The 26,236-nt window shown below is 33.4% G+C and overlaps 1 protein-coding gene across 1 annotated transcript; it reads left to right on the top strand.

Moving 5' to 3' along the window:
• The first annotated feature begins 16,356 nt into the window (after positions 1-16,356).
• EMB2279 (pentatricopeptide (PPR) repeat-containing protein) lies at positions 16,357-24,928 on the top strand. Its single transcript, XM_012220141.4, has 9 exons — positions 16,357-17,591; positions 18,907-19,098; positions 20,859-20,940; positions 21,041-21,232; positions 22,041-22,154; positions 23,207-23,297; positions 23,373-23,530; positions 23,724-24,155; positions 24,518-24,928. The coding sequence occupies exons 1-9, from the start codon at positions 16,579-16,581 to the stop codon at positions 24,899-24,901; spliced, it is 2,658 nt and encodes an 885-aa protein (XP_012075531.1). The 5' UTR covers positions 16,357-16,578; the 3' UTR covers positions 24,902-24,928.
• The last annotated feature ends 1,308 nt before the right edge of the window (positions 24,929-26,236 follow it).

Here is a 26,236-nt window from a genome sequence, read left to right as displayed (position 1 = left end):
TTATTTCGGTCCATTAGACCTCCAATGTATGAAAAAATAATTAATTCTTTCTTAAAGGGATAATTATAAATTTAGTAGCTAGACTTTTCAAAATTTTCTATTTTAGTGCGTAAACGAAAAACCTTATCAACTGAGTGTCTAAACTTCTTTCAAATATCAATCAAGTGGTATGTCTCACCATAACGATGATTGTGTATATGTGGAAGCCATTTATGCTGATATGACAATTGAATTAGATTAATATATCTCTACGTGAGGTAGCCATATCGAAGCTGCCTAATATTATTTTCTTTCTTGTGCAAGCTTTGTTTTTAGATTTCTATATTTTTTTTAATACTTGCACGAAATATCCAAGTTCATATCTGTTTTAATAGTTCACAAATTTGATAAATTTCCATTATATAATATTTTTTTAAATGGTTTCTCTCCATCAACACGCATAATTAGTTTTAAATGTTTTATTTCCATCAAATATCCCTCTCTACTATATTGATATTTTGTCAAATTAGTCATTTATCTTCTTCTACGAAGAATAATCTTGAGATGCTATAAACTTGTGTTTGGTAGATGCAAACATTTACAACTCCATTGCTACTAGATTTTAAGTTTTCATGAGCTAAAATATTAATGTCATGACATAAAATAATTGAAGTCAAGTAGAGTATTCATGGCGTTGAATCTCAAAATTGTCCAAAGAAAATCGCTTTGCTTTAGTGGTAAGTTTTACATTAACATAGTTATTTAAGTCTCATTCAAAATCCTAAGCTTTCTAATATTATCTCAAATCAGGGTATTTAAGTCATTTCATTAGTGAAATTTATGTGTAGTTTTTGTTATTTTGGTCCAATTAATATCATTTTATGTCTTACCATGAATAGTGGGCCACTGTCGTTCTACTCATCATTCAGGCAAGACACAAGTGCCAAATAAATTTAATTTTTTATAGTTCTGACACTTAATTGCAAAAAATTTTCGTTCAGATTTCATTATAGAAAATTTTAAAAATACAGATACCAAGTTCACAATTAATCCAAAATATATAAAAAAATTGAAAACAACGAAAGCCTCCCAAAAACATTGCTGCCTCAACCATATTACATATTATCTCTACAAAATGTCTACATGTCCATCATTGCTTTCATGTGCCATCACCAGAAAATTAAAAACAAGATGCAATGAGGAGCTCACCTTCACTATAGGCTTGGCCACGGTTCCGGAACCGGCGGTTCCGGTTCCGGTTTGGAACCGTCCGATTTCGGTTCCGGTTCCGGTTCTGATCCGGTTACGGAACCGACGGTTCCGATCGGTTTTCCGGCGAATTGCATAATTTTAAATTTTAAATTTTGAAGACCGGTTTAAAAAATTTAATAAATTTGTGAATGTTATTTGTAAAAAAAATACACCTAAAAGTTAAAAAATACTTCAATTAAATTTATTTTTTTAAAGACTTGAACATAATTATTTTTAAAAAAAAAATTCTTCAACTGAATTTATTTTTTATTTAAAAAAGTTTTAACATAATTTAAAAAAAAAAAAAAAGGCTTGAACTTAAATTAAAAAAAAAAAAACACAAAACTGACAGTTTCTTAATAATAATAATATATTAATAAATATAAAATAATATAACATTACCTTCAAAAACACACAAATATTATAGTGTATATATATGTGCATGGGATGTTGGTGACAGCTGTATTCTAGCAAGTCACTCTTTTAGCAGCATGATTGAGGCCTCACAAGAGTTGCAAGCTCGCGTTGCAGAGCTCAGCGGGTCAAACATGGCCTTCGCAGTTGTGGAGAGCGGCTAGAACCGCCGGTTTGAACCGGTTCGAACCGGCGGTTCTAACCGGCCGGAGAACCGGCGGTTCCAGTTCGGTTCCGACCGGTTCTCTGGAACCGCCGGTTCTGGTTCCTAATTTTCCGGTTCCGGTTCCGGTTCGGCCCGGTTACGGTTCTCACCGGTTCCGATTACGGTTCCGGACCGGTTCGAACCGACGGTTCCGGTTCCCGGAACCGTAATATGGCCATGTCTACTTCACTAGGATCAAGAGGCTGGTGCTCTGCCACTTTCGCTCGCTACTATTTGAGTAGATCTAAAGCTTTTATCACTATCACTAGGGGTGTAAATGAGTCGACCCGATCTCAAAGTTCAGATTGATATAATTTAGCTCGACTCAAAAATCAATGAGCTTGAAAATTTAGGCTCGAGCTCAACTTGAGCTCGATAAAAGCTTAACTTAAGGCTTGAGTTCAAATTAGAAAATTTTAAGCTATAGCTAATCTCGAAGCTCGATACCCGAGTAACCAAAAATAATATTATATATATGTATATATAAAAGCTCGATAAGACTTGATGAACTTTCAAGCTAAACATAATAGGCTTGAGCTCGACTCGTTTGCTAAATAAGTAGGCTCAAGCTTGAACTTTTTCGAACTCTTTTCAAGACGAGCTCGAACAGTTCATGAACAGGATCGACTTATATACACCCCTAACTATCATTATAGTGGTGCTCAACCCATTGCAAAAGATAATAACTTTCAAATCTTGAGAGATAGATTTAAGAAGGTGATGGATGGGTAGTAGAGAGAAAATTGATTAAAGAAAGAAATAACTTTAATTTTAAAATAAATGTATAAAAAAGAGAGCATAAACAAAGGCAGAAAATGAAAAGAAGCGGCCATAAAAATGGATAAATGATAAATTTTTGCGTCAAACTTCAATAATTTTATGTCTAGATGGAAAACTTTTGCAATTGGGTGATTGAACTTTTTAAAAAATGCCAATTAAGTGTCAAATGTTGATCTAGTAGCTAGGTGATTCAACATCCTATGTAGACTAACACCACATAGCTGACTTGGACAAATATATAATTTAACATTAAATAAACACTTATTTAATGTTCTCCTTAACCAAACGTGGGACCCACAGATGGAGTTGTGTTTAACTAAACCAAACATTTAATGCAAGAGCAAAACACACCAATAGCTAAGCCAACCACTGCCTGTCGTTGACAAAGATATCAACTTTAGAGCTTAAGATGTAAATTTAAGAAGTTGATGGGTGGAGGTGAAATGGGTAATTGAGAGAATTGATTAGAGAATGAACAACTCTAATTTTAAAATAGATGTATGAAAAAGAGAGCATAAAAAGAGGTAGAAAACAAAAAGAAGTGGCTGAGAAATATTTTTGTGGTTGAAAGGAGATGTACTAAAAGTTAATTATTTTATTAAGTTTTTTTTTATGGAAATCCATTTTGATTCTCAATTTATATTTGAAGAACCAAAATTATGACTCAGTTTACCAAATTATGACTTACAGTGGAAGTGAATTTTTTTAGTTATAATTTTTAGAATGGGACTGAGAAGAAAATGGACATGAGGTTTTCATTTTCTCAGAAGATTTGGAAAAAGAAAATAAAAAATTAAGCTACATGGCCACGTGGAATATATGTATCTAGCTCATGTCAAGCTATTTTAATCCAAGTCAAATGTCATGTTAGTGTAAATGTGTTTCACATATACACAATCATCACTCGTGTGAGATATATTAGCATTAGGCGCTTGATGTATGGAAAAATTAATATTGTATCACCCTATATATAGAAATACAATTACTCCATCTCTACTTTTTCAGAAATGCTTTTTAAAGTTCTTATATTTTAAACCCGTTAAATAATATGTCCTTCTGTTCATAAAGTTCATTTTAGGCCACTAGTGACTATTGAAAAGTCAAAAATGCCCTCATCTTCTTTTCACATTTTCATTTTGTAACAAACCATCCAAATCTCTCCATCATCACCACCATTAGTCTAAACATTAATGCAAATTTCATACAAGTTGGCGATTAAAGCAGCTCACATGAGAATTACAGCCACAAATTTTAATTGACCCATTATCATAAAGATCTATATTGTATTTTGACGGTAAACATTAAATAACTAGCCATTTAACATGAGTGGAGAAAAAATATCGCTATTTCTTTTCCTCTAAAGAGCAAAGAATTTATGGAAGGGAATAAACATTACATGTGATTCGTCCAAGTGATATGTGCCAATCAAACAAATACATAGCTGATATTAATCAGATTCAAAGTAGATTTAAGTAAAGAGAGAGAAGTGCCTTTTGAAACTAAAGTTCCATGTTTATTCTTCCTTGGTTGTTTCGTCCCATCACAATCAATCGCAATGAGGGCTCCAAAAGGAAATTCCTTGCCAGAGTGAGGGTCATGCTTCTCCTCCACTTGGATTGCTTTAATGACAGTACTCAAGTGAGCATACTCATCAATGCTGCGACTGCGTTTTACATAGAGAATAGAGAGACAACAAATACTAGTTGGAGAAAGAACGAAAGCCATAAGCTATGGAATTTTTGTATAAGGAGATTCATTTGAGAGATAATAGTCGGGGTTTGAGAGAGAGGCAAGAGATTAAGAGGAGAAACTAAGGTGGGAATGGGGATAATTGTTAAGGGTTGAATAGGCATAAATTTCTTTTGACTATCATTTTTTGAGTTGAATAGATGGAAAAAGCTATAAAATTGGAAGGAATAACCCATTAGTTAACAATTAAGGACTTCAAAAAGCGTTTCTAAAAAAATAAAGATGAAGTAGTTATATTTCGATATATATAGGGACGTAATAGTAATTTTTCCTTATCTATATAAAATTTATTTAATGGTTGATTCTTTTTTGTTTAATGGTCATATGGTGTGTACATATATATTTTGGAGAATTTGACTAATACTCAACTAATAATTTCGACCAATGAGCATTGAGAATTTCACTCACATTAATTTGTGACTCAAAAAAACTCCTTGCTTTTAATTTCTTGATGATAAAGAATCCATCCAACTAATAAAATGATTCAATAAAACTTAGACAATCGGTGATGTAGGGTTAAAATTTGGTTAACAAAAAACTTAATTAATTTTCTCTTCTATAAGCTTAGGTTATATGTCCCTTGTTTTTATCCTTTATTGAGAAAAAAAATTTTAAAAAAAAATCACCAATGAACATCGGAGAATAAACTTAAGAACTCAAAGAAATTGGAGTCGCAACTTTATTTCTTGCTTCTTTAAAGTAGAGAAAAGTTGAAGACTAGTCAACTTTTGACAATTTTGAAAAAAAAGATTCTTGTTAGCCAAAATAGGCATAACCTAATTTCAGGAAAACATATAAGAGCTTTCCTTCTATGAGAATTCAATAAAGAAGAAAAATAAGCCAAAATGGGAATGCATTATTACACAGAAAATTACTAGTGATATAAGAAAATGTTGTATTCAGGCTAATAAATTATTACTATCCACCAATTGTGCCTTTAGTTCCAACACTAAATGGGTTAATTGAAAAAAACAAGAAGCCTTCTGAGAAGCAATAGACATCAAGTGATGAAAGAAAGCTCAAATTAGGCTTTTCAATGGATAAAGTAGATAAGGAGTGTCCTTTGCCTTTTGTTGAATGAAGATGAAGATCCTTCTAAAGGAATTGATGCTATAACTTATGATACTAAATAAAATAGACTTACAATACAATCCAAGGTTTAGGTTTCAAAAATTCATGTTTTAACTAGAGGTTGGCAAGCTTTCTTTAAAATCCATAGTTTGAAGGAGCATCAAGATTTTGTCATAATTTGGATGTTTAGAAATCTTGAATTAGTAGATTTTTTATTTTGTGATTTTCTGGAGGAAATTTTTTGTCTTCGATCCCCTTAAGAAGAGGAAAAGAGTAAGAAAAAATTGATTGATTGATGATTGCCAATCGATTTTGATGTTAATTAACATTTGATTGAAGTAGTAACTGCAATTTTTTGCTAATTTTATTTTGACATTAGTATATACATGAAAATTAAAGAAGCCAAGTTATGTATAGTGTTAAATGAAATTTTAATTTTGGGATTAGGAATGAATAAATGGAAATGGACAAACCCTTAGTATAAGAAATTGATATGAAATGTGATTATTGATTTGAAGATGAAGAAAAATCTAATTTCTATTATTCTTGTTCATTTTTTTTTCTTGATATATTATCATTGTTTATTATACGCATATCATTTATTTGTCTCTTTGAAATGATTGGTAAATGACCAACTTATGATGCATAATGAGAATAATACATAGGTAATGGAGATGGTCCTTATGGGATATCATTTCACAATATACTATTTCATGGCCTAGCTGATGTGGAGCTATTTTAATCTAAGTCTATTGTGAGGTCAGCGTAAATGAGGCTAACATATAAGCTATCATAATTTCGGTGAGGCATATTAACATTGAGCAATTGATTGATTTATTTATAATTATCTATACAAAATTTATTTAATGGTTAATTTTTTTATATAATGGTTGTAAGGTGTGTGTTATATTTTTATATTTCAAAAAAAAGTTTAAATTACAACACATTTTGTCTAAATCTCCACTGCGTTGACAAAAATGTAAGAGTGTGTTTCAAAGCTATAGTGTTCTAGATTTTTGTGTTCCTAAAGCTGATGCCTAAATGCCACTTGGAACTTCTTGTGTTCCTAAGGCTTATGCCTAAGTGTCACTTAGAAGGACATTTCTCTATATGGCTTTGCTTGTCTATATTGGTCTAGGAGGCAACTTCTCTTTTTTTTTTCTTTAGTTGCATTGTTTCTTGCATGTTTTTTAACATTTTATGCCGGAGCATCTTACCTTGTATACTTATTTGTGTTAATTTCATGAAGCATATGCATAGTCAGCATTTGTTTTGTACCATAATTTGCAAAATTGAATTCAATAAAAAAAAATTGTATTTACTTAGAAATGATTTCCTATGATATAGTTTTTGCCTTGTTTCCTAAACTCCTAAATCTTTTTTGTCACAAAGGTAGGTTAGGTTCATTGCCTATTCTTTTGTTTCTGACATTCTCAAAAGTCGCCTCCCCTGCATTAGAAATAAATAAATTATTATCAAGTAGTTGTAAGGAAATACATTAACAAATGCATTAGAAATAAATAATATATCCTAAAATTACATATATTTATAATAGACCCCGTGGCATAACTTGTCCAAACTCCATAACATGTACGAGGTCATTGATATCCATCTTTCTTCGTATTGTATTAACTATTGCCATCATTGATAACAAAATTTTCATTATTATTTTCATCCCCGCTTGTTCTATTTCTTCTAATTTCATTGGTCTGATCATGCATAAATAACTGAGAATATTCCCAAATTGAATATTAAATTACTAATAAAAAATATAAATTTCCCCTAATTTCTTTGCTCTCAACCTTTACTCCATTTGAACTTTGTTAACCAATATTGTATGGTTGTCTCATTCCACCTCTTAGTTGTAGAAAATTAAAAGTCAACTCACTTCAGTACAACTTACTTGCAAGTAGTCATAACATTGTAAAATTATAAAATTACATGCAATTTTGATCTTCTTCTTACTGTTTAGGATTGAGTAGCAACTTTGTCTTAGGTTAAATACTTACTGTTTTGGATTTTTGACTGATGATTTTATAAGATTTTTTATTACGTCCAGCCTGAAAGGCATGTCATTACTCTTCCCACCCTTGACAACTTGTTACCACTTTTCATTTCTCCATCTTCCTTTTTTCTATTGTACTAGGTCTGATAGGTTTAAGAACACCCTTTTGAGGTAAATGAGGTCAGATTTTGTGTTACTTCCCATCACAGTGGTATCAGAGCTGCAGTTATTTTGTTGATTGAGCATTTTTGCTTGTTTGAATTATGGAGGTAAATATGAGTAAAATGATTTGTTTGGATGGCACAAACTATCACACTTGGAAAGGAAAGATGAAAGACCTTTTGTTTTTAAAGAAACTACATTTGCCTGTATTTGCTACTAGTAAGCCTGAGTCTAAGTCTGATGAAGAATGGGAGTTTGAGCATCAGCAAGTATGTGGTTTTCTTAGGCAATGGGTTGAGGATAATGTATATAATCATATTGTTAATGATACAAATGCCAAAACTTTGTGGGAAAAGCTAGAATCTTTGTATGCTTCTAAAACTGGTAACAACAAGTTGTTCTTACTTAAGCAAGCCATACACCTGCAGTACAAAGAAGGGAGCTCAGTACTTGACCATGTAAATGAATTTCAGGGTATCTTTGATCAGTTATCCAATATGGGTGTCAAGTTTGATGAGGACATTATGGGACTTTGGTTGTTGAATACACTTCCTGACTCTTGGGAAAACTTTAGGGTATCTTTGACAAATTCTGCTCCTGATGGTGTTGTAACTATGCAGTATGTGAAGAGTGGTGTTCTGAATGAAGAAGTAAGAAGGAGAACTCAGGGCGCTTCCACATCACAGTCAGATATTTTGGTTACTGAAAACAGGGGGAGAAGCAAGAGTAGAAGTCATGATCACAACAGTAGAAGCAAGAGTAGGAGTAAATCAAAGTCAAGGTATAAGAGCCTTGAATGTCATTATTGTGGTAAATCTGGGCATATCAAACGGTACTGTTACAAGTGGAAAAAGAATAACAAAACCAATAAAGGCAAGCAAGAAAAGAATGGCAATGATGAAAATGGTGATCGTGTCAGTGTTGCTACTTCAGTTGATTTGGCTGTTGTTCATGATGGAAGTATGATTAATGTTGCCAGCAATGAGGTTCTTTGGGTACTTGATAGTGGAGCTGCACACCATGTTGCTACAAAGAAAGAATTCTTCACATCTTACACTCCTGGTGATTTTGGAACTTTATAGATGGGAAATGGATCTGTATCCAAAGTAGTGGGCATTGGCAATGTAACTGTGGTGACCAACCTTGGTATGAAGTTGATACTTAAGAATGTTAAACATGCGCCAGATGTGAGGTTGAATTTGATATCCTGTGACGCTTTATATAATGATGGATATGGCACCAATTTGTTTAATCATGGCATTGTTTATAAAGGCTCTTTGGTTATGGCTAAAGGGATTAGAGGTTCAGGTTTGTATTGGCTACTGACTACTATCCCTACAGATCTTGTGAATGCAGTTGAAAATGATAGTTCAACAGAATTATGGCACAAGAGATTGAGTCACATCAGTGAAAAGGGTCTGAATATTCTAGCTAAGAAGAATTTGCTTTCTGGTTTGCAAGGTGGAGAGTTAGACACTTGTGAGCATTGTTTGGCTGGAAAACAGAAACGGGTCTCCTTTAAACATCATCCTCCTTCTAGAAAAGAAGAGTTGTTAGAGCTAGTACACTCAGATGTATGTGGTCCTTTGAAGGATAAGTCATTTGGTGGTGCACAGTACTTTGTGACTTTTATTGATGATCACTCAAGAAAGCTTTGGGTTCGTGTGTTAAAGTCAAAGGATCAGGTACTCGGTGCATTTAGAGAATTTCACACTTATGCTGAGAGAGAAACAGGTAAAAAGTTGAAATGTGTTCGTACTGATAATGGAGGTGAATATTGTGGGCCATTTGATTCTTATTGTCGAGAGCATGGTATCCGACATCAGAAGACACCTCCTAAGACTCCACAGTTGAATGGCTTGGCAGAAAGGATGAACAGAACCTTGATGGAGAGAGTTAGATGTACGCTTTCAGATGCAAAACTACCTAATTCTTTTTGGGGTGAGGCATTGTATGCAGTTGCACATGTCATCAATCTTACTCCTACCATTCCTTTGAATAATGATGTTCCTGATAGTTTTTGGTATGGTAAGAAGCCTTCATATGATCATCTACGGGTATTTGGGTGCAAATGTTTTGTTCATGTTCCTAAAGATGAAAGGTCCAAGCTAGATGCCAAGACAAGACGGTGTATCTTCATTGGCTACGGTTAAGATGAGTTTGGCTATAGGTGTTATGATCCTATTGAGAAGAAAGTTTATAGAAGCCGTGATGTGGTCTTTATTGAAAATCAGACTATTGAAGATATTGGCAAAGTGGAGAAACCAAAACCTCAAAATAACAGCTTGGTTGATGTAGATCCAGTTCCGTCAGCTTCAACACCTGCTGCAGTTGATGTTAGAAATCAGGTTGATCTTCAGGATAATACTGAAGAGGCAGATGAGGTTGATATTCCTATAGATGATGCAACTGATGATCAGTATGAGACACTTGAGGGACAACAAGAGGCTCCAGTCAGAAGGTCTACCAGAAATCATATTCCATCTACAAGGTATTCTCCTAATGAGTATGTATTGTTGACAGATGCAGATGAGCCAGAATGCTACCAAGAAGCTGTTGAGAGTGAGGAAAAGACAAAATGGATTATTGCTATGAAAGATGAAATGCAATCCTTATATGACAATGATACTTTTGAACTGGTGAAGCTTCCTAAAGATAGAAAAGCCTTGAAGAATAGGTGGATCTATAAGGTGAAGCATGAAGAGAATTCATCATCCCCTCGGTATAAAGCGAGATTAGTTGTCAAGGGCTTTAGTCAGAGAAAGGGGATTGATTTTGAAGAAATTTTCTCACCAGTGGTTAAGATGTCTTCCATCAGGGTTATCTTGGGTTTAGCTGCTACACTTGATTTAGAGATTGAGCAGATGGATGTGAAAACTGCATTTCTTCATGGTGACTTAGAAGAGGAAATTTATATGGAGCAGCCTGAAGGTTTTGTGGTGAAGGGCAAAGAAAATTATGTTTGCAAGTTGAAAAAGAGCTTGTATGGTTTAAAACAAGCACCAAGGCAGTGGTATAAGAAGTTTGAGTCTGTTATGGTTCAGCAAGGCTACAAAAAGACTACTTCTGATCATTGTGTTTTTGTGCAAAGTTTTTCTGACAATGACTTTATCATTTTGCTGTTGTATGTTGATGATATGCTTATTGTAGGTCCTAACTCCTCCAGAATTATGAATTTGAAGAAAGACTTGAGCAAGTCTTTTTCTATGAAGGATTTAGGCCCGGCAAAGCAGATTCTTGGCATAAAGGTCATTCGTGACAGAAGATGCAAGAAATTATGGCTTTCACAAGAGAAGTATATTGAGAAGGTACTACAACGGTTCAATATGGCTAAGGCTAAGGCTGTAAGTACACCTCTCCCTACATCTATTAGATTGAGTGTGAAGCAGTCTCCTTCCAATGAGCAAGAGAAAGAATTCATGCAAAAGGTTCCTTATGCATCTGCAGTAGGAAGTTTGATGTATGCTATGGTTTGTACTAGACCAGATATAGCTCATGCAGTTGGTACAGTTAGTAGATTTCTTTCTAATCCAGGTAAGGAGCATTAGAATGCAGTTAAATGGATATTGAGATATCTCCGTGGTACTTCAGGTTTGAAGTTGTGTTTTGGGTCTGAAAAGCTTATGCTTTGTGGTTACACTGATTCTGATATGGCTGGGGATATTGATTCTAGAAAGTCTACTTCTGGGTACTTGATTACATTTGCAGGGGGAGCTGTGGCATGGCAATCCAGGTTGCAAAAATGTATTGCTTTATCTACTACAGAGGCTGAGTTCATTGCAGCTACTGAAGCATGCAAGGAGTTGCTATGGATGAAAAAATTTGTGAATGAGCTTGGCTTTACTCAGGAAAGGTATGTTTTATTTTGCGATAGCCAGAGTGCTATTCATCTTGGTAAGAATCCAACTTTTCATGGTACATCTAAACATATTGATGTGAGATATCATTGGATCCATGATGTTTTGGATTCTAAGTCAATTGAGCTTGAGAAGATTCATACGGATGATAATGGTGCTGATATGTGCACAAAGTCTCTACCAAGAATGAAGTTTGAAATATGCCGTTTGAGTGCCGATTTGGGCACCTCTTCCACATAGTCGGGAAGGGGGAGAATTGTTGGGTTTGGGTTCCCTTCCTATGTGGTAAAAGCCCATATTTTGAAGTCCACTAACTAATTATTGTTTTACAATTATGCCCCTCAACTAACAGCCATATTCCTAATATTTTTTGGCTCTCATTTGATCGAGACACAACCAGAAATCGTGTGAGAAAAACAGAGGAGAGGAGAGGGTTTTTCTGCACAGCCCCATCCAGCACCAGCCACCGTGTTCTGGAGATTCCTGGAGTTTCAACCGTTGGATCGTTGTGATTTTTGGATATGTTGTTCTTTGCTCTCTGTTCTTGATTCTCACCGTAGGGATTTTGATTTGGAGTTTCAGAGATTGAGTTCTGGGTCTAAATCCGAAGCTGTCCTGTTCTGCTTCTAGCTCTGCATAGCTTCATCTTCTTCAGCGTTTTCGGCAGTCATCCTTTGTCGGATTGAGCTGATTTTTGGTGAGCTTGTTCCTAACATCCAACTCTTGATTCTGGCTGATCAGTTTAATTTTTGGATGAGTAGAACATTTTTAAATGTATTGAGAACAACAGCTGTGTTTTGTGATCACTCTATTGTGTTCCCACACATTTATTTGTGGTTGTTTGTGGTATAGCTACATATTTTGATGGTTGTAGCTTGCTGTAAGTTGTAAGACAATATTTGTGATAGTGAACTTTATTTCCTTGGACCGGAGGAGAGGTCCCGTGGTTTTTATCCTTCACACCGGAGGAGTTTTCCACGTAAAAAGATTTGTGTTCATGTGGTGAATGTTATTTTTGATTGTGTATGATTTGGGACAGCTTGTGTTGCTTGAATTTGTTGCTCATTGTTACTCCTAATAGATTCATTCAAGTGGGGAAGTTTTTGTTGTGAGGTCAGATTTTGTGTTACTTCCCATCAGTAAAGAACTTTAAATCCTATTTTATTCCCGAATTTTTTGCGATTCATGGGTTCATTATATAGGAATACACCTCTATATATTTAGATTTTTTATAGTATCCATTTACATAGTCTAAAGGATTTATATTCACATCATTCGGAAACAAATTGCATGATGATAAAATATACTAGATAATTTGCAACTCCTACATGGGCATGTTTTTCAAATCTACTGCATACGTATTTCTTTTGTAGTAAGTCTCATAACCTTATTCCCCATTGTATGGTAAATGATAAAATTTATTTTTTTCAACATTGTTATCATGTAATTTTCTCCTAATTCTATTACCATAATCACTATCTAATTACTTACTGCATCCTTACTTATGTGCAATCTATTCATTATCAACTTCTTGATATCCTCTAATATTGATGTTACATTCTTCTCTCTAATCTTAATGATATGCCATTGAATGTCTCATACAAGTTATTATCCATAATATCTTACTTTCACCTTAGGGGTGAAATATGCTCTACATTAATGATTGTGTTAAGTGTTTACAATGTCATAAAATCCTTGATCACTCTGCTTTTTTAGTACCTTTATATTTTTCCTAAATCAGGCATATTATATGACTTAAAACACATCAAGAATAGTTTATGAAATTCTTTACCTTTATATTTTTTGTGCTAGTTAGCATACACGTGCCTAACACAACACCTTTGCTCACGCTTTGAAAGTTGTTGCCTTATTGCATTAAGCAAATCCTAAGCAAAGTACAAACACAAACAGAAACCATCTACATGAATATTGAATGAATTGAAATAAAAACACAATAAATTTTTAAATGAAGCTATCAAAATGGAAATATAAATTTTGCATAACTTTTGTTGGTAAATAAAAACCCAACCATCATCATCAGTAATGCCTAAATCTTATCTCAAAAGCTATACAAATCAATTGTGTCTTTATTTTCAACCTTCACAATAAGTTGACATATTGAAATCATCTGGTTGTTCCCATCCCTCCCTATAGTAACTAAAACTTTCCTTTAATCTTTTGTTTCAAAAAACATTCATCTAATTCAATGACCATCCTACACCTAGTAAGAAACTCCTTCCAAAGATAGTTAAGGAAATACAATCTATCAAATATGGCTATATCATTAGGGATGGGTCTCTTAACTCTCATGTCCATTGCACTCCATGGATCATATCTTTTAATTTCACCTAGATAATCCCAAAATTTTTACATATTCTCCCTTTGTGTCCCTGTGGAGCCTAGCAAGGTATTGAATATTTGCTCCCTTCAAGTTCATCAAACAAAGTTTTACACTAATATCCTCCTTAATTTGAGCCCTCAAGCCAATTAATTTCATTAAATTAACACCCTTGTATCAATGCAATACCTTCTTAACAAGCCACTTAGAGGAAATCCTCTTATTTTTGAAGGATATAGGACATGTTTTCTCATCCCTTTAAGTCTTCAATTGCAAATTTCTCTAATTATTCATTGATGCATAGGCAATCTAAGGGCAACTTACCTTCACAAACTATCTCCTTAATTGACTCATGGTATTGTTGATAAATTTAAGATGTCTTCTATTTTGTACAATTTTTTGTATTATTGCTTTTTTGAACTGCTTAGGACTGCTAAAAGTCATCATAATTGAGAACTTCACTGTATCAACTTTAGGATAAAAGCAAGGGTATCGCCTCGTCCTTCTAACAGCTTGCTCTTACTTATCATTGTTTGCTTTCTCATCTAAAGACCATCCTTGATTTGAATCCTAGTAATTTGTTTCACCTGCATCATTTGTGTCTTTTTGATTCAAAAACACTTTATCTATTTCTTCAATTGCTTCTTCGTCTTCTCTTGTTACCTCATTAAAATTAAGGCTTAGGATTGCAGAGTGACTTTATATCATTCCCATCAATGCTTCCAAAAAGTTGTTGTACATCAATCTCCAAAGCAGACCCTAATATTTATTCCCCAATTATACTAAAACTAAACTCATTAATTTTCCTTTTAACATGCACTTTCTTCAATAGGAGTCAATTTTTGCCTAAAAACTTCATGTTCGAATTGATTGTTCGTAATACTTGATTCATAACATAAATTACCCGCTCCAAATGACTCCTCTACCAGAGTTAATTGAATTTAATGCTTCACCATTCAGACCAGCATCTATAGTTAGGTAAAATATATTATCAGACTCCACTCTTGAAGTTACACTTTTGTCCTTTATTATCTTATGCTAAATATACACCTCAAGAATTTTTCTCTTTTTCAAAATTTTCAATACAACTATTATGGACTCCTCATATAACAAACACAAGGATTGTGCTAAATGTCCATTATTTTGTAAGCAGTGAACTTTCTCAATTTTCCTAAGACCCAATACCTTTTACATTGTCACTACAAATTCACGTGGAAAGAAATCATCTATTTAAATTCTTAATGTCAAAAAAAAAAAATCTATTTAAATTCTTAATGATCTTATCCCCAACCCACATGCATCTTTTCACTCTTCCTAAAATCACTTAAGTGTACCACCTCATCAAATCTCCACCGTTGCATGTGCAAAATAGATAAAAAATATGACGATAATTTAATCCAATAATATTTTGACCATCTTGATTTGAACCACAGGTTTTAAATACTCTTTCCGTCCTAATTTGTTTACATAGTTTGACAAAACACAAATATTAAGGATTTAGTCAATAAATATTATTTTTTTTCCTTTTTTACCCTTCGCTCATTAAGATATTAATAAAAGTCCTTCATTTGATGAATAATCATAAAAGCTATTATGAGAGAAATAATTGTTCAAATATATAAATTTAGAAACCTTGCAAATATTTTAAAACATTCAAAAAAAAAATAATAAGCAAACAAAATGGGACACAAGGGTATCTAGGGCTGCAAATGATCCATTATAACCTGACCCAATCCAAGCAACCCAACCCAACCCTACGGGCTTGAAGATATAATGGGTTGGGTTGGGCAGATCATCTTTATAATTCACGTGTTAGGTTGGGACACAGGTTCACTAGATAAACCTACAGATCCGATCCAACCCATAAATAAATTATGCATTATTTAGTTAATTTGATTTGATTTGCAATTTTGAATATAAAAACTAAATTATTTACATATATAGTAGATATTACCTTTGCTATCAGAATATATTGTATTTTAAAACATATTATATAATTACTAAGTATTTTTAATTTTACTGGTTGCCTTTTTTATTAGGAAATTTAGTTTTTCATTGTTGATTATGATTATGATGATGATAATATTGATTATATTAAGAAATTTAATTTTAATATTGTCATTGGAATATATTTGTAGTTTGTGAAAATTATTGTATAATTAAATTTTTAAGTATATTTAAATTTTTTAGTAATCCTCCTAAAGAGTTGTATTTTATTTAAAATAATAATAATAATTATTATTTATTTAATTTGTGGGTTTACGTTAAACCTGTACCTAATCTAATCCATTTATAACACGTAGGTTCACGCATTTAATGGGTTAAATTAGATTTAAAAAATCATTGACCTGCATGCTCGGATCATATATTTTAAATTAATAAATCCTATCTAACTCGACCCACGCGCAGCGCTAGGGGTATTTATAGTACAATTTTTGTTACATTACATCTAGGAGAGACATTTTATGAACCGGGCCCAAAAACGGCCAATAATCAAATATCTAACCGGCCCACCAAAACATACGCAAAACTCGGAACGGCAGATATCATTTTCAATCGATTAAACCAGACAGTGTCTGACTCTCTTTCTCTGCTCGTGCTCGCTAGTAGGAAGCAGTGAATGAAATTGAATTACTAAACGCTGAAAAGAGAAAATTGAAGTCACTCTGAGTCCGTTAGTTGTTTGGATTCTTATCTCTAGTTATCTTAATGAGTTTTTGTTTACATTTTCAAGATTAGTTTTTCGTGGTGTGAATTGATTTTGGAGATGGCAATAACTATGGCAAGTGGACAATTTTCTTGCTTTGAAATGAATTTGAATTTTAAACCATATCCTTCGTCTGGGTTTTTGAATTCTTGGAGACCATTTTTTTGTTTTCCATCAAATATAGAGAGTGTTAAAACGATTAGAGGTTTTGGTTTTGGATTAAAAGTTAAGGCTGTTTCAAATGGAGATTTGGATAATAGGTTGACTGGTGGTGGGATGGTTGAGCAAGAGTTTGTATTCAAGCCTTCTTTTGATGAGTATTTGAAAGTTATGGAGTCTGTTAAAACTGGTCAGGAGAAGAAGGAACTGCGTAAATTTAGTGGGTCTAAGTTGAAGGAGGACACTAGGGGGAGAAATGAAAGGTATAATAGGTCTGCAGATGGAGAAAATAAGTCGAAAGAGAATGGAGGCATTGACCAAAATGACATGATTAATGACGAACTTGATAACAAAGAAAGAGGAATTAGAGAATCAAGTGTTAAATTGCCTGGTAAAGAAAGCAGTGGAGGTACATATGTAAAGAGAAAGGTGAGAGGAGTGACAGGTGAGGTGCAACGGTTGAATTATCAAACTCGTAGGATGCATACTCAGTTGGAGGACTTTCATCAAGGTAAGGGTAAGAAGACTCAAAGCCTGCAAGAAAGCCGTATGATGGGTGTTGTTGAGAGTCGTAAAAGCCCTATTGGCAATGAAGAGGAGTTTTCTTATGGTAAAAATTTACCAAAATTTTTTCAAAGGAAGAACACTGAAAGAGAGGAACATGGTGCTAGAGAAAATAGAATGAGATTTGTGTCGAATCATGTCCGAATTGATCGAGACAATGACGAGGAAATTGTACGGAAAAGAGGATTTCTAATCAGAAGTAACTCAAGGGTCCCTGATAACGGTAGTGATAAGGATTTGGAAGTGGAAAGATCTGCCTTCAGAAGTTTTGAAGAAGGTGAGGTCGCTATTGCCAGGCCCCGAACTTCAAGGATGGAAATGGAGGAGAGAATCCAGAAATTAGCAAAGTGGTATTTAATTTATGCCTTTTCTTTCTCCTCATATTTAGTTTAACTTGGGAGCATGCCTGTTTCACTTTACATATTCAGTTATGAATAGATAGGTATATACCTAAAGCGTTGTCTATTGTTGTATTATGTCTTTGCATGGCAAAGCAAAGAGACCTGACTCTTTATCAAAAGCAGCAATCCACTATACTGCTTGTTCAGCTGTTTTCATTTGTTTTCAACTTTCATAAACTGTATTTGTTCAGTTCGTCTTGTTTTTTGATCTTTGCTTCCCACCAGTATTTGAAACCAGTGAGATCTCATTTACCACAACAGCTGGTGGTTGAGTGGCTAAAATGCTTTCCCAGTTCTTCAGTTTAGTCATTCCAACACTCTTTTTGTGGTGCAACAGCCCTAGCCCCGTGTAGCCTTACCTGGGCAGCCCTCGGCCTCACTTTTATGGGTCATAAAGCTCTAATATTGTGGGGCAAGGGGTGCAACATGGACCTTTATGATTTTTTTCTCAATGAAAGAAAAGAATTAAAAAAAGATGTGGAGTGCAGACTAAATCTGTGAGGAACTTGTTAAGCTTGATAATAAAGTCAGCATCTTGTGATGAAGATGGATTTTGTCTCTGGTTAATTTCTTAGAGACATCTTTGAGCTTAAAAGCTCATGCAACTCTAATATATTTGAAACTCTTTCTATTTTTTGATTCAGAGAGGAACGCCTTGGTCCATACGGTGGCTAATATTTAATTTTTGTATCTTGATTCAGAAGTATTTTCAGATTTTTACTTTATATTAGGACTTTTGGTATGTTCTTGGAAAATGTATTTTAGGACTCATCATTGTCATCATATATTCATACAGTGCCATGACATAAAAAAGATCGTAGATGAATAAAATTAATTTATTTTTGTTTTGCGAGTTAAATTTCTCTGATTATTATTGATAGAAGAACAAATTTAGTTAAGAATTTTATAGTGTAGAGTGTGGAGCATAATATTCTTTGTGAATGATTAAAACCAGATGAATAGATTCAGTTAGAACCGACAAAGTAACTAGTAGAAAGATATTCTCAAATCAATAATTTTCAATTTTTTAGGTTTTAATTCTAAGTGATACTTTCTCTATAATGGATTCCTTTTGGCATTCACCCGAGCATAAATTACCGGGGATCTAAGTACAGTGGAACTCTTTTTGGGTAATTGTGCTATTTGTGTCCTATCTATTTCTGCGTTGCTCTTTGAGAGTTCAGTCTTTATATATTATATCTGTTGCATTTTTCTGTATGATCTTATCATGATGTGATCAAGTTAAAGTAGTTTCTTTTGACAGTCTAAATGGTGCAGATATTGATATGCCTGAGTGGATGTTCTCTAAGATGATGCGCAGCGCAAGAATAAAATATACAGACCATACTATATTGAGGATTATCCAGATATTGGGTAAATTGGGAAATTGGAGGCGAGTGCTACAAGTCATTGAGTGGCTTCAAATGCGTGAACGCTTCAAATCTTATAGGCTAAGGTATTACTTCTCTTCAATGTTTTACTTACACATGGTTTAAGTGGCACTTATTTTTCAATATTAAATAGGTTTCAAGGTCAATTTGGAAGTATTTGTATTACAGAGGATTGGGTGTTAACTGGTTTTGTTAAAAATGGAGTTGATATGTTTAGAAGTGTTATGGAAAATAGAATCTTAAGATTAATCAACTAGGATGTATATAGAAACTAGGAAAATTTGTAGGGATTTTTTGATTTTCTTTCTTGGTTAGGAACACCTATTATACATATATATATTACGCATTGTTCATAATGAAATATACAAGAAATCCATCCCTTCTCTGAATTACAAGAAGTAAGGTAGTCAGTTGTATTTTAGTTGTAATACATGTTGCAAAGGCAGCAGTATTACACTGGACTTTGGACTTGTACTGGTGAAGTTTAGAACAACTTCCTTAATGGTTGTCTGATTGAAAGATTTGCTAACAGTCCAAGTCAGTATAACTTGGGAGCTTCTCAGGGTGTTGGAGTGGTTTGTCTTTTGCTGCCAGGTTTCAGTCTTGGCTCATTACATGTAATTACAGTATAAAGTAATTGGACATACCTGACATGTAAGCAATTGACAAGTGCACTTAGTACAAATTTAAATACTGATCCCAAGTATTTTCGACAATTTGGTTCTGTTTGGTAGAATGAATGGCAATCGAGAAGGAAGAACCTTAGAAGACATGACATCTTTTCTTCCTCATGTTTGATGGTTGGATGAAAAGGCAGGTGTGGAATTTAATAAAATTGTTTTGTGAGAACAAGAAAAAGGCATGAACGGGTGAGGATGCAAGTATATCTAGTGCGCTTAATAACAATTGGTTGTAAAAGTAAGAAATTTCTAAACTATTTTCCACTCTTCAACTCTGTTTGGCAGAATGGATGGAAATAGGAAGAATCTGAGTAGAAGGTGTGATATCCTTTCTTCCTTATGGTTCATGATCTGATGAAAAGGAAGGGATGGAATCGGATAAAACTGTTTTGTAAGAACCAAAAAAAGGCATTAACAGGTAAAGGATGAAATAAAGGTGTAAGGATGAAACAAAGGGGTATGGATGCAATCAAACATTTTAATTCACTTTTCTTTTTCCCTTCCTCTCACCTAAATCTCTCCAATCAAACATAGGATGCAACTCTTTTATTGTCTTTTTATCCCCTTGAGACAAAATATTAGTTATTTTTACAAAATATTATGGTAGTTTTATCCCAATATTTACATTCATCTGTTCTGTTTTGCACTACCATAAATTTTTAATGCTGCTTCTTTTGCAATTGTTAATGAAGAGCAACTTTTTGTGCCTGATTCCTGGAGATTGTGATTTCTAATAGAAAACAAAAGTAAGATTTTTTAGTAGTTTTTGAATGATGCATGCAAAAGAAAAAAAGGCGTTTGCTTGGTCTCTCTTCTAGTATTCGTCTTCTTAGGGAATGTTTGATAGATTTGAGTCAATAGAGCTTCTTAGAATAAAATTATTAGTTTCTTTACAGGATGTGCCTACTTTTTTTTTGTTATTTTTTGAAACTATTTATTACTATGAAATTCCAGTTTTCTTGAATTACTTGAGGAAAATCATGGCCATTGCATATGATTACTTTTGAATTTGTATATTCTTTGTTTCTCTTTTATACTTTGTTTGATGCACTAATTTTCTTGCCTTTTATGTTGTAAAAGGAAAAAGAATTATTAGTATTTTTTCCCATCTGTGGTAATTTATTTTTTATTTTATGATGATGCAGAGATGTTTATACAACTGCACTATATGTACTTGGGAAGGCACAGAGGCCAGTGGAGGCACTCAATGTGTTTCATGCAATGCAGGTACCATACAGCTATGTCGATGCATAACTTACTCTTTTTTCTTCAACTAAATATCTTAAAAGCCAATATTTCCTAACAGTCTCCTTCATTTTCTGTTCAGCAACAAATGTCTTCATATCCAGACTTGGTTGCCTATCGTTCTATTGCTGTTACTCTTGGACAAGCAGGGCGTATGGAACAGCTTTTCGATGTGATTGAAAACATGCGATCTCCTCCGAAGAAGAAATTTAAGATGGCTGCATTTCATAAGTGGGACCCTAGGTTGGAACCAGATGTCATTGTCTATAATGCGGTTAGTAATAACTGGCCAGTAAACCCCTAATCTGTTTTTGAAAAATAACTATTCTGTAACTTCTACTTATTTTGTTACATTAAGACTCTTGATTGCAATTGCTTGCAGTCCCATGATGAAACAAATCATGTTGTGTATTTATGAATGTAATGTTGCACTTATTTATTACTTTATGATCCATGTTGATCATTGCTGATGATCCCACTCATGTAGTACACCTTGCACTTTTGCAGAAATTTATGTTGTGCTTGTAAACTGTATTTGTATGCATTTCCATGTGCCTCCATACAGGTGTGAAGTTGGCATCATTGGGCAGAAACTAACTCCAGTGACCATCAAATTGTAATGATAGTTATATGACTTGATACACTTTTTGAGTTGTTAGATAATGAATTTTTAGGCTAAATAGGTCTTTCAAAACATAAAATTAATACAAGGTTTTAGCTTTCTTATCTATATTGTCAATAGATGAATATAGTTCTGCATGTCATGTTAGATTTGGGATGACCTGGGAATATACTTCATCAGCTCTGGAGCTGCAATGCAGAATAGAATTACTTTGCGCAGGGCTTTTTTTATTTTTCATATTAGTAGCATTCTAAGCTACTGGATATTACATGGCTCTCCTTTGTTGTTGTTTTGGTGATGATTCTAGTCCTGTTCATTGATATAGTAATTTGTGCCTTGAGCTAACAATCATGCAGTAGTGTCTTAATGTTTTCTCTACCAATTACAGTTTTGCATATTTCTATATAATATTCAACTTCATGTGTATAAATAACATTTTGAAATTTCTTATGTTATGCAGGTCCTAAATGCTTGTGTTCAGAGGAAACAATGGGAAGGTGCTTTTTGGGTTTTACAGCAGTTAAAGCAACAGGGCTTGCAACCTTCTACTGCAACATATGGACTAATTATGGAGGTAATAAAGCTTTACTAACTTATCTGGTTGCTCGTTTTGAATTCCGCCCAACCTGAGGTCCAGTATTTCACAAAAGGACAAGCAGTTAACCTGCATGACAATTTCTCTTGGTTTAAACTTATTACAGTCATGAAAGTGCCGAGGATCTTCTTAGGCTTAGAAATAATGTGTTTGTGTTATTATGTTTACTGTCAATGGATGATTATCATATCTTAGTGTTTCCATCCAAAGAATAATACCATCTTCCAGTGTCTGGGGGTGCTTTTGTATATAGTTGGCAAGTGAACGTATAATTTCAATATAGTAAGTTAAGATTAAGAATATTTAATCATCTCTTTTTCTTATTTTCTTTTATCCTTTCCCTCTTTTGAGAAAGAGGGAAAGAAAAAAATTATTCTACTGCTATTTTGAGATTTTGACTAAAATCTCAACTTTATGCTTCATTTTGTCCTCAAGTCTCATCCAATTATGATAGTATTTATATTACAGATTTCAGACTTTTTCTTCTTGAAATTCAAACCCTATTATTCGCTATAAACTCAAGTGCTTTCTATTATAGAGGTGTATATGTGCATAGTAGGAATTGCCTGGATCCCTTACATTATTTTTTGATCAATATGGACGAAGGAATAAACTCTCTATTTAAACAGATAGATGGGTTAAAAGTTCAAACTTCCTAATTTCGTGTGTGGGACTATAGTTTATTGGTGTTTTTATTTTATTTCCTATTTTATAAATGATACTCTGCATGTTAATGAGATGAACTCTTTTAGCTAATAAGTTGAACAAATATTTTTTTGTCTTATATGCACTCCAACTAACTTCTTATCATGGTGCATAGCATTGCTCTTATTGTTTTATTGTCTGACAAGAAGGAATTCGTTATTGGTCTCTTAATGTAGGTAATCATTTGCTACTATAAATGATAGGCTTCACCGAATTCGTGGTCTATTGTTAAGATTCCTGGTTCTTGAGTATCCAAATCAATTTGATAAGAGAACCAGAAAAAGGTTGCAAATTTTCCTTAACAAAAGTTTTTTCTATTTGAGCAGGTTATGCATGCATGTGGCAAGTACAACTTGGTTCACGAGTTTTTTATGAAAGTGCAGAAATCTTCTATTCCAAATGCTTTAGTGTATAGAGGTACTGAATGATCAATCCTTTCTCCCAAATGATGTGTAGGACTTCATTCTGAAAATAAATTCTTTTTGCGTACAGTTCTTGTGAAAACTCTTTGGAAAGAAGGTAGGATAGATGAGGCTGTATTGGCTGTTGAAACCATGGAAAGACGAGGAATTGTGGGTTCCGCTGCTCTTTATTATGATCTTGCTCGATGTCTTTGTGGTGCTGGAAGGTGCCAAGAAGCATTACACCAGGTAATTTGATCATATTTAATGTGATTTGTTTGTGCACCTACACTTAAATACATATTTAGTACAATTTTTCTTAATACTACTTTTGTTTACTATGCTATATGACAATGCTTCTATAGGAGCTTCACTTACCTTATATTGAATAATTTTCTTTTTGATATATATACAGTTTATCTTACAATAATTTTTTTCACAGGTTGAGAAAATATGCAAGGTTGCTAATAAGCCTCTCGTGGTAACTTACACGGGCTTAATTCAAGCTTGCCTGGACTCTGGAAACATTCAAAATGCAGTTTACATCTTCAACCAGATGAAGCATGTTTGCTCCCCGAATCTTGTTACTTGCAATATAATGTTGAAAGCATATCTTGAACATGGATTGTTTGAAGAAGCAAAGGATCTTTTCCACAAGATGTCTGAAGACAGCAATTATATCAAGAGTAAAGCTGATTACAAGGTGAAGATAATGCCAGATATCTATACATTCAATACCATGCTGGATGCATGCATTGCTGAGAAGAATTGGGATGATTTTGAGTATTTCTATGGAAGAATGTTGCACAATGGGTATCACTTCAATGTAAAACGTCATCTTCGGATGGTATTGAATGCTTCGGGTGCTGGAAAGGTATTTTATCAAATCATTGTCATGCTCTACTGCTACTGCATGCTTGTATAAAAAGGCTGATGACATAGAAGTTCACAGGTTTTAGTATCAATTACAGCTATAGCTAAGTGTTCATCATGGGACCCTAAATCCTATCTAAACTGGTGGGGGCTTGTTCCAAATTGGAAAACTGGACCCCACGTGTCCTAACCGGGTCTGAACCAGCAGTTCCAGAATGAATCATATCAATGTCCAGAATGAATAGCCTAATTGCAGTTGCTATTTCTTTAAAATAGATGGAAGTGTTTGGCAAAAACAATTCATAATGATAATGCATGACTATATCTGATGGAAGGTTATTTAATTAACTATTGTGCATGCAGGGAGAAGCCGTGGAGATGACTTGGAAGCACTTGGCTCAGGCAGGTCGGACTCCCCCACCTACTCTCGTCAAAGAAAGATTTTGCATTATGCTGAAGAAAGGGAACTGTGATTCTGCTCTTGCTTGTATCACTAATAATGCTATTGAGGAGTCGCCGGCATTTTCGGAGACAGCTTGGTTGAATTTATTGGAAGAAAATGCTCAACAGATTAGAAGAGATACTCTTGTTCAGCTAATGGATGAGGTGAGCATTCTTGTTCACAGAAGCAGCCCACCAAATCCTATACTGCAAACTCTTTTAACATCTTGTAATAATTTTCTAGAGGCTCCTATTAAAGTTCCTGAAGACAACCATAAGGAAATTGTATGTACAGTTCAATCTTAAACTACTTCTGCATATTATCGTCTACAATAGGTTTTTAGTACTTTTGGATTTTATGTGCAATATGTTGATTCGACATGTGATAACTATAATTTTTAATTGATTTAATTTTACAGATAGAAAGTTAAACGAAAAATTTTACAAATTAAAATGTTTAATGTGTGTAATTTTATAAATTGAAATATTAAATGAACAAAAAGAATTGAGAATGTCATTAGATTTTTTGCATTGCGTTTTAAACCGCAGTTTGGAATGAACCTGCCAGTCCTAACTCTAGAATTAAGTTCTAGTAAATAATGTAAGAAATATGTGCACTTGCAACACTTGGGATTGATTCTCTATCTCTATACGCATGATAGGATTCGGCATAGGGAGTGGCTAAATAGGGAGCCGCAGTTTGATTTGATTTGGTTATTTTGATAGCGGTTTAGGTGGTTTAAAATAAAAGAAATTAAACTTCTCTATTCATCTAGTTAATAAGAAAAGAAAAAAGTTAACATCATATTAAATATGAAAAATGAATTAATAAAAATTATACTATAAAATACAAATAAATTTGAACAGCTATTAAAAGTTTTTAAATTAATTTTTTATCTGTTTATTGTTAGTATAGAATAAAAATTATTATATATTTAAATTAATTGACATGAATCTTTGACATTTAAACCTTTTATAAAATAATTATATAATTTATCTAATTAATAATAAATTATTGCTTAAGTATTATCCAATATAAACTAATTCAATAATTTACTATCCAGTATAAATTAATCAATGCAAAGGAATTTTTCATTCAAGAAAATCGAATTGAATATATATATATATATAACAATTTGGTTTGGTTTGAACGGTTTTAAACCGTAAATCAAATCAAAAGTACGGTTTTTAAAAATTTTATAAAACCAAATCAAACTATCAATCTTTTAAAACTACTATTTTGAATTGGTTAATGCGGTTTAGGCGGTTTGATGAACACCCTAACCGGTGGTATATGCATGTTTATTCTCACATTGCTAATTGGAAATAGATAAACCTTGAATTATTATTTAATTTTTTGGCTTTAGCAAATTAATTTTTAGATATCTAATTAGTAATTACAATACATTTTGATCTTTTTCTTCTACTTACGCGCCCCAAAAAAAAGATAGAAAGAAAGAAAGAAAGAAAAAGGATTTGCATGTGCCAAATTTCTCTTTTCCATTAAATGAATATGCTATAAATGATAATATCATTAATGCAAGAAATCAAAAAACCAGATTCCTTTACAGGAATGGAAAACAAATGTTCCAACTCTCTCTTAAACTACTCCATTGGCATCCACAATATAAAACCATAGAG

The sequence above is a fragment of the Jatropha curcas genome, chromosome 10 (genome assembly GCF_041381405.1).
Source record: "Jatropha curcas cultivar XTBG-Jc1 chromosome 10, XTBG_Jcur_1.0, whole genome shotgun sequence".
NCBI lineage: Eukaryota > Viridiplantae > Streptophyta > Magnoliopsida > Malpighiales > Euphorbiaceae > Jatropha > Jatropha curcas.
Note: the sequence above shows the minus strand (reverse complement) of the source record. Positions and strands in the feature narration are given on the sequence as shown.

Bases quoted from the DNA above. Each gene is read 5' to 3' on its own strand.
- EMB2279 (XM_012220141.4), top strand. From the start codon at position 16,579: ATGGCAATAACTATGGCAAGTGGACAATTTTCTTGCTTTGAAATGAAT. The intron at 20,941-21,040 runs GTACCATACAGC...TTTTCTGTTCAG, and splicing joins ATGTGTTTCATGCAATGCAG to CAACAAATGTCTTCATATCC. The intron at 23,298-23,372 runs GTACTGAATGAT...TTTTGCGTACAG, and splicing joins AAATGCTTTAGTGTATAGAG to TTCTTGTGAAAACTCTTTGG.